Source organism: Podarcis vaucheri, assembly GCF_965113315.1.
Source record: "Podarcis vaucheri genome assembly, chromosome: 13".
Classification (NCBI taxonomy): domain Eukaryota; kingdom Metazoa; phylum Chordata; class Lepidosauria; order Squamata; family Lacertidae; genus Podarcis; species Podarcis vaucheri.
Window position 1 is genome coordinate 1,730,298 of NC_138751.1, and position 9,072 is coordinate 1,739,369.

The window sequence follows — 9,072 nt, forward strand, 5'->3', positions numbered from 1 at the left end:
AAACCATAAAAGGGCCAAGTTTCCCTTTATTTATTTATTTTTTTGAATATGTCTTTATTGATTTAAAATACTACCATAAAAATGCATTACAAATAGTTACAAGAAAATTTCGCACGAAAATGAAAAGGGAATAACAAGAATAAAAGTAAAAAGCCAAGGAGAATTAACGTTAAAACAAAAGAATGTCGGTTGTATTCTCATAATCTTGACCAATAAAGTCCTCTAGAACAAAAACGTCCAATCATTCTCATTGTACTTTTTTCTAATATTTTGATTTTATCGCACAGTTTATTTTATAGCTTTTCCTGCATATTTAATTTGGGGCAATTAAGTTGTTAAAAGTGAAATAAACCTTGTGGAGGGAGAAGTGTTAAGGAATATAGAAGCATACATATGGTTGATGTGAATACGTTATTATGGAATATTATTGAATATGTATATTATTGAATATTCTATATTATTGAATATTGTATACCCAATGTATCAAATGCCAGGGGGGGGCATGGTGTTCACTGTTTGTGTTTTGGTGGTTGGTAAAAAAGAAAATATATTTTAAAAAGAATAAAAGGGGTGCCCAAGGGGGTGAAACGGATGTCTGGTGGTATTTCCCCTTCTTATTGACTCTGAATTGATTTCAGAATGAATTGATTTTTGAATGTATTTCAATGACTTGATTGCGATTTTAGGTAAACCGTGTTATTTTTACTGTTGTTGGCCACTCTCAGCCCGGCTTCGGCTGGGGAGGGCGGGATATAAATAAATTATTATTATTATTATTATTATTATTATTATTATTATTATTATTATTACGGTGGTACCTCGGTTTAAGTATTTAATTCGTTCAGGTCTGTTCTTAACCTGAAGCACCACTTTAGCTAATGGGGCCTCCTGCTGCCGCCAATATTATTATTATTATTATTATTATTATTATTATTATTACAGTGGTACCTCGGGTTAAGTACTTAATTCGTTCAGGTCTGTTCTTAACCTGAAGCACCACTTTAGCTAATGGGGCCTCCTGCTGCCGCCAATATTATTATTATTATTATTATTATTATTATTATTATTATTATTATTATTATTTTGCACCCCAGATTCTGAGCCAAGGCTGAGATCTTTGGGGTTTCTGAATCCGCTCTCTTTTCTCCTCCTCTTCCTCCGCAGAGGCCAAGTGATCCTGATCCCGGAATACATCTTCCCCCTGGGCTATTACCTGATCCCTTTCACGGGGGTCGTGGGAATCGTCATGGCCGTGATGTGCACCATTCTGGTGAGTGACCGTGCGAGGAAAGGGGGGGGCGGAATGGATGGACGGACACCTCCATAGTTTTGGCTCCCGGGGTTTCTCTCTCTCTCTTTTTTTAAATAACATTTATTATATTTTCCACAAACACTAAAAAAAAAGAAAAAAAGAAAAGAAAAACAATACAATACAACACATCAAATTAACAAAACAAGACAAAGACACTAAAATAAATCAAACAATTTCATTATCCCATCTTTCATTCCCTTATTTCCACGACCTCCTCACACCTCCCTTTTCGTATTCCACTTTTGTTAATTATTTGAGCAATTCCTTTCCATCTTCCTCTGTTTTCTATCCTGTAATTATCTTAACTCTTTCTAACCTTATTTTTTCCTTTAATACTCTATTAACCTATCTGTACTTAATTCCTTATAATATTTCTACTAAAGCCATATAACTTCATTTCAACATTTTTCTAACATTCATTAATTTGCTCCCTTTTGGTCAGACCCGAGCTAGGATTATAATACTTCAGAATTTTTGGGAGTTCTACCCCCTTTTTAAAAACATTTGGTCATTTAAGCTTTATGATTTTTCTAATTCCTTCTGAGGAAACTGAATAGTTCAGTGAGACGAGGTTTTAGCCGGCATCCCGTTAAGGCTTTCTTTAATTTCTTCCTTAAACTTTTTGATTCTTATTATTTAGTTTATTTCCATACGATAATATTTCTAGTCAATTCCTTCTCGTTTCAGGGATTTTCACGGCATTTGTGCAATTTCTCGGTTCCGTGACTGTTTTTTTTTTCTTTTGGTCAGCCCCCCGGCTTGAGGGCTGGAGTTCTGGGCACCCCAGTTTGGGAAGGAGATTGGGAAGCCGGAAGGTGGGCTGAGAGATTGACAGGGGTCTGGAAACCCAGCCTGATGAGGAACGGTTGAAGGAGCCGGGGATGTTCAGCCTGGAAAAGAGGAGACTATAGTGTATCCACCTTCCAAGATCTCAGTGACATGGAAGAGGGAGCAAGCTTGTTTTTTCTCCTGGACTGGAGGGTAGGACTCGAACCCGTGGCTTTGAGTGCCCAGAAAGGAGATTCCAATTAAACTGTCGGAAAAACTTTTCTGACAGTCAGAGCTGTTTAGCAGTGGAGTTGTGAACTCTCCTCCCTTGGAGGTTTTTAAGCAGACGTTAGATGGCCGTCTGCCTTGGATGCTTAAACTGAGATTTCTGCATTGCATGCAGCGGGTTGGGCTGGATGACCACTGGGGGTCCCCTTCAGACTCCACAATTCTGTGATTCTAGAGATTCTTTTCCACGAATGTATTGGGAGTTTTGTGCCTAAAATGAGGGGTGTGCAATAGCAGTAACCCCCTGCTAAGGACTCCTTGAAGCACCGAATCGTAGAATGGGAAGGGCCCCCCAGAGGTCATCCAGCCCAACCCCGTGCCAGGCAAGAAGAGCCGATCACAAATCCCATTTCTCCCTGCGGAGCAGATTGTGCGCTGCATCCAGCACCGGAAGAGGATGAGGAGGAACCGGCTCTCAAAGGAGCAGCTGAAGAAAGTCCCCGTCCACAAGTATAAGAAAGGTAAGGTGGTGGGGGTCTGGGGGGGGGAGAGCTGCCGCCTGGGAGGGGGCGGCTGGCCGGATCCGGGCAAGGAAGTTTCCTGGAGTAGCAGCCTTTTCCCCACAAGCTGGAGGAGGCGTAGTGCAAAACCTCCTAATCGGAATAAAGAGAGTTGGAAGGGACACCGGGGGGTCATCTATCCCAACCCCCTGCGATGCAGGAATCTAATCACTGCCGATGGAGTTGCTGGGGGCAGCGGAGGGAGAGGGCAGGTGTCCCCAGGCAGGGGGGGAGCAGACTCTGGCAATGGCACCTCTGCACACGCAGAAACAGCAGTGAAATTCGTTTTCCAGTTCACCTGCGGAACTCCCTCCCACTGGATGGCTTTGAAAGAGGATTGGGCCAATGCACGGAGGAGAGGAGGGCTATCGGTGGCCACTGGCCATTTGGCTACTGTCTGCCACAGCAGCGAACGCTTCTGAAGGCCAATTGCTGGAAGCAGAGGGGAGAGGGCTGGTCTTGTGTTCGAATCCTGGTTGCCACCTTGCCTCGGATCTCAGGCGCCTCCGGGGATTGAGGAAGGAGCAGGAGAAAGGGATGGAGGGGGACTTGGAAAAAGTCTAGGTCACAATGTGGCCCTCTAGCTGTTTTGCGACTACAATTCCCATCATCCTTGACCACTGGTGTCATGTGTGATGGGAGTTGTAGTCCCAAAACAGCTGGAGGGCCTGGTCTAGGACATGGGTCGGCAACCTAAGACCCGGGGGCCGGATCCGGCCCAATCGCCTTCTCAATCCGGCCCGCGGACGGTCTGGGAATCAGCGTGCTTTTACACGAGTAGAATGTGTCCTTTTATTTAAAATGCATCTCTGGGTTATTTGTGGGGCAGAGGAATTCGTTCATTCCCCACCCCCTAAAAAATATTGACCAGCCCCCCACAAAGTCTCAGGGACAGTAGACCTGCCCCCTGCTGGAAAAGTTTGCTGACCTCTGGACTAGGAGGAGCAGGGATTTGTCCACAGGAGTGTGTGTGTGTGTGTGTGTGTGTGTGTCTGTGATTTTGTGTGTGTGTGTGTGTGTCTTTGTGTCTGTGATTTTTTTATGTGTGTGTGTCTTTGTGTCTGTTTTTTGTGTGTGTGTCTGTCTTTGTGTCTGTGTGTGTCTTTGTTTGTGTGTGTGTGTCTTTGTGTCTGTTTTTGTGTGTGTGTTTGTGTGTCTGTGTTTTTGTGTGTGTGTGTCTGTGTTTTTGTGTCTGTGTTTTTGTGTGTGTGTGTGTGTGTCTGTGTCTTTGTGTTTTTGTGTGTGTGTGTGTGTGTCTTTGTGTCTGTCCGTGTGTGTCCATGTGTGTGTGTGTGTCTCTTTGTGTCTGTGATTTTTTTATGTGTGTGTGTCTTTGTGTCTGGTTTTTGTGTGTGTCTGTGTCGTTGTGTCTGTGTTTGTGTGTGTCTTTGTGTGTGTGTGTCTTTGTGTCTGTGCTTTTGTGTGTGTCTGTGTGTCTTTGTGTCTGTTTTTGTGTGTGTGTTTGTGTGTCTGTGTTTTTTGTGTGTGTCTGTGTTTTTTTGTGTGTGTTTCTGTGCTTTTGTGTGTGTGTGTGTGTCCCTGCAGTGCCCCCTTTCCCCGCCAGAGGGCGCCCTGCCGCCCTCCTCTCCCCCCTCTTCCCGCCAAAGATCTGTATCTTCCTTCCTCTTTCAGGGCCAAAGGGGAGGGGGGGCGGGGAGCGGCTGCGCTGCAACAGCCTTGACTGCGCTGCAACCCACACCTTGGGGTTTTTTTCCGTTCTCTCTCTCTGCCTTTCTTGCGAAAGGGGAAAGGAAGGCCTTTGCCTTTTCACCTCCTTTCCAGCCCAGAATCCTAAGGACTGGAAGGGGACCCCCAGGGGTCATCCAGCCCAACCCCGGGCACTGCAGCCGCCCAACCCGATTCTCCTCTTTAACATCTTGCCTTTCAGGCAGCAATTTCCTCCACAGCAGAAAAGCAGCAATTAATTTTGACGGGGAGAATGTTTGACTCCTCCAGTATTTTGAACACACAAATGTGTGTGTGTGGACCCCGGAGAGCGGCTGCCGGCCATTGGCAGCGTTGCTGAGTGGGTAGGAGGCCGCTTCTTGGGTTCCTATGCCGAGCCGTCCCACCTGGCCTGGGGGGCGCGGGGTTTTCATCCTCAGCTTCCTTTTGGACGCAGGGGCATGGGTGCGAATCACGCTCTCCTAGCACTTGCAAAGAAATGGTCAGGAGAGGAACCCAGGCGTCCGGGTAGCCAGAGAGCCCCCGACATGAACCGCGGGAGGGGGGCGACTGTAGAGACTTGTCCCCAAATGGGGATGACTTTCCCCTTTGCATTGCGGGGGGTTGGGCTGGATGACCCCTGAGGGTCCCTGGCTTAGCTCTGCACTTCTGTCCTCATTAGGGACTAGTACCTTGCAAGGTCCCGATCGGCTCCTTTCTGAGGAAGAGCCGCTCCAGAGACGGACAGTCTCCCTCCTTCCTTTCTAAGCAGAGGCTGGGTGAGAGAATCCTAGAACCGTCGAGACGGAAGGGACCCTGGGGGTCATCCAGACCAACCCCAGGGATTTTGCAACTGAGATTCCTTCATTGCAAGGGACCGGGGTTGGGCTGGATGACCTTTGGGGGGAAATTCACAGAGGGGAAATCAGGCTGTCGGAGGCGATTGTGAGAAGCAAGCCGTGCTTCCGCGCCGGTCCTGCGTTCGAATCCCGCCTTTGCGGTCGGCGCCTGTGAGAACGGGATGCTAGCGAGGCCGGGGCCCTGATCCGGCGGGCCTCTTGCGGCCTCCCCGCCCCTTTCCTCTCCTCGGTCTCCCGCCTGGCTTTGGCCAAGGCTGAGTCAGAGCGGGAGGGAGGGAGGGAGAGGCCGGCGGGGGCCGACCGGCTGCCGTTTGCCTTATAAGGCCCGGCAGAGAGTTTTGCAGGCTTCAGCTGAGCAGCGGCAGCCGGGCTCTGACCGCTTCCCTTCCCTGACGCCGCTGCTGCGAGGGAGGCCGCTTCCTGTTTTCACAGGGGAAAGAGAGAGAGGCCCAGGCACAACTTGGGGGGGGGGTTAAAGGAGCCCCCCACCCGCCCCAGAGAAAGCTGCAAGGAATCCGTGGTGGAATAGGAAGGGACCCCCAAAGGTCATCCACCCCAACCCGCCTGCAATGCGCAAGGAATCCATGGTGGAATAGGAAGGGACCCTCAAAGGTCATCCATCCCAACCTGCAAGGAATCCAGGGTGGAATAGGAAGGGAGCCCCAAAGGTCACCCATCCCAACCCGCAAGGAATCCATGGTGGAATAGGAAGGGACCCCCAAAGGTCATCCATCCCAACCCGCCTGCAATGCGCAAGGAATCTGTAGCGGAATAGGAAGGGACCCCCAAAGGTCCTCCATCCCAACCCGCCTGCAACGCGCAAGGAATCCGTGGCGGAATAGGAAGGGACCCCCAAAGGTCCTCCATCCCAACCCACCTGCAATGTAGAAGGAATCCATGGTGGAATAGGAAGGGACCTCCAAAGGCCATCCATCCCAACATGCCTGCAATGCGCAAGGAATCCGTGGTGGAATAGGAAGGGACCCCCAAAGGTCATCCATCCCAACCCGCAAGGAATCCATGGCGGAACAGGAAGGGAGCCCCAAAGGCCATGCATCCCAACCCTCAAGGAATCCATGGTGGAGTAGGAAGGGAGCCCCAAAGGTCATCCATCCCAACCCGCCTGCAATGCGGGAATCGCAGCTCCAGAAACCCAGGCATGTGGAAATTCAGTACTTCCTTTTGAGGTTAATACCCCCCACACACCTTTTTCTGACCCCCCACTCCACCCTTTGCTGCCCCACACAGACGGTGCTGGGAGCCTCCTCCCTCCTCTGTGCTTCCTTCCCCTATAGAGTTATGGATGGGACCCCCAGCGGTCATCCAGCCGAGCCCCCCGGCAGTGCAGCAATTGCCTTATTTCTGTGCTTCTAGCTTTGCCTTTCAATGGAGGTCACCCACCCCGGGACCATAACGGTGGAGGGCAAGCAATTAATAATTATAACGGCTAATAATAGTAGTAATAAATAACGGCAGCAGACGTTAATAATAATTACAGCAGCGATAAATAACAACACATGATGATTGGTGACCAACCCCCGCAGCTAATGATTAATAAGCGAGACGACAATTAACGATGAGTAATAGAATCGAGGGCTGGCATATTGACTGAGGGGGGGGGCAGCAGCCTAAGCCGGACTCCCGGATGGAGGGAGCGGGTTCGAATCCTTGCGCAGGCAGAATAGCCTTGCCTGCCCCCAGATAACAGATCCTGCCTTGGGTGGGAGGGTGTTTCTGAGCACCTGTCACAGATTTCTTCAGCGTTTCCTGGGGTTGGTCTGGATGACCTCTGGGGGTCCCCTTGCAACTCCACCACCCCATGTTTCTTTGAGGATGACGGGATCCCCTCCTGACGATGTCTCTCCCCGCCTCCTTCCCGCAGGGGACGAGTACGACGTCTGCGCCATCTGCCTGGAGGAGTACGAAGACGGGGAGCGGCTGCGAATCCTGCCCTGCTCTCACGGTAAGGAGAACCCAGCGACTCCAAAGGGCTCCCTTGCCAGGATGCGTCCCGTTCTGGGCGCCACGATTTGAGGAGGATAGTTTGCAAACGGGGGGAGGGGGGAGGGGCGGGCGACCCTTCGCCCCCGGGATCCTTTAGCTGGAATCGGGGTTGGGCTGGATGATCTTGGGGGGTCCCCTCCCAAGTCTACAACTCCTGTGACCCCGGACGGACCTTGGGAGGCTTTTGGCCAGCCGTCTTCTGGGGATTCTTGAGTTTGGCCAGCCACCTTTTGGGGATTCTTGAGTTTGGCCGGCCATCTTCTGGGGATTCTTGAGTTTGGCCAGCCACCTTTTGGGGATTCTTGAGTTTGGCCGGCCATCTTCTGGGGATTCTTGAGTTTGGCCGGCCATCTTCTGGGGATTCTTGAGTTTGGCCGGCCATCTTCTGGGGATTCTTGATTTTGGCCGGCCACCTTTTGGGGATTCTTGAGTTTGGCTGGCCATTTTCTAGGGATTCTTGAGTTTAGCCGGCCATCTTCTGGGGATTCTTGAGTTTGGCCGGCCCTCTTCTGGGGATTTTTGAGTTTGGCCGGCCCTCTTCTGGGGATCCTTGAGTTTGGCCGGCTGTCTTCTGGGGATTCTTGAGTTTGGCCGGCCATCTTCTGGGGATCCTTGAGTTTGGCACCCTGTGGGTTGGTCTGGATGACCTTTGGAGTGTCCCATCCGGCGGACCCCTCAATCTCTTCTCTCTTTCCAGCCTACCACTGCAAGTGTGTGGACCCCTGGCTGACGCAAACCAAGAAGACCTGCCCCGTCTGCAAGCAGAGGGTGCTGCGCTGCCCGGACGACTCGGACTCAGAGGGGGAAGAGGGTCTCCGCGCCCCCCAGGACGAGGAAGAGGCGGGGGGCCAGGGGGGCCATGGGGAAGAGGAGGAGGAGGAGGAGGAGGAAAGGGGCGACTCAGAGCGCACCCCCCTCCTGCGCCCCTCACCCAGCGCCGCCCTGGGGGGGCCCTCCTTCGGGAGCATGGGGCAGTCGCCCCCCTCCGCCGCCCCCCAGGACCACACGGAAGAGTTGGGGGGCGAAGGGGAGCAGGATTGGGACCAGACAAAGGGCCTTCTCCCCAGGGGCCCCCTCCCAGTCTAGCGCCGTGCTGGGCATGGGGGGGCGCAAGAGGGGCACCCCCCGGGTCAGGCACCCCACCCCAAAGGGAAGCCGGAAGTGGGGGGGCGGCTGAAAAGACAGCCCCCCCACTTCGTCCCTCTTGCTTTTGACCACTGAGCTTCCACTATATATGTTAACTTTTCAGGGAGTCTGGGGGTCTTTGCAGCATTGGAGGGGGCGCAGGGCAGGAGTGGGGTGGGGGGGTCGGTCCAAGACCCCTTTGGGTGTCTTTTTTCTGGGGGGGGGGAACAGGATGCAAAAGCCAAGAGGGAGGCGGCCTTTTTCCTGTGTGTGTGTGGGGGAGAGAGACCCCATAGCGGCCGAAGCAGAGCCTCCCCCTCCTCAAACTTGGTGCACGGGGGGGGGGGGCTGTCCCAATTAAACACAGTATTTTTTTTGTGGGGAGGGGGCCAGAAAGTCCTGTATCCTTTGGGGGGGGCAGTGAGGAGCTCATGATGATGGACAGTATATAAATTTAACACATGGATGGGGAGCCCCCCCCCCTTGCAAAGCATGCCAAACCTCCCCCCCCAGCCCCCTACAACTCCCAGGGTGGGTTGGGGGCTCCTTT

General features: G+C 51.8%; 1 protein-coding gene across 1 annotated transcript in view; it reads left to right on the plus strand.

Moving 5' to 3' along the window:
• Positions 1 to 8,706, plus strand: part of RNF167 (ring finger protein 167) — a 30,786-nt gene extending 22,080 nt beyond the window's left edge. The window contains exons 7-10 of the mRNA XM_082197787.1: positions 1,165 to 1,270; positions 2,736 to 2,829; positions 7,276 to 7,356; positions 8,095 to 8,706. Of these exons, the coding sequence (XP_082053913.1) occupies positions 1,165 to 1,270; positions 2,736 to 2,829; positions 7,276 to 7,356; positions 8,095 to 8,483 (670 nt within the window). The 3' untranslated portion in view covers positions 8,484 to 8,706. The remainder of the gene's footprint in view (positions 1 to 1,164; positions 1,271 to 2,735; positions 2,830 to 7,275; positions 7,357 to 8,094) is intronic.
• Positions 8,707 to 9,072: the final 366 nt, after the last annotated feature.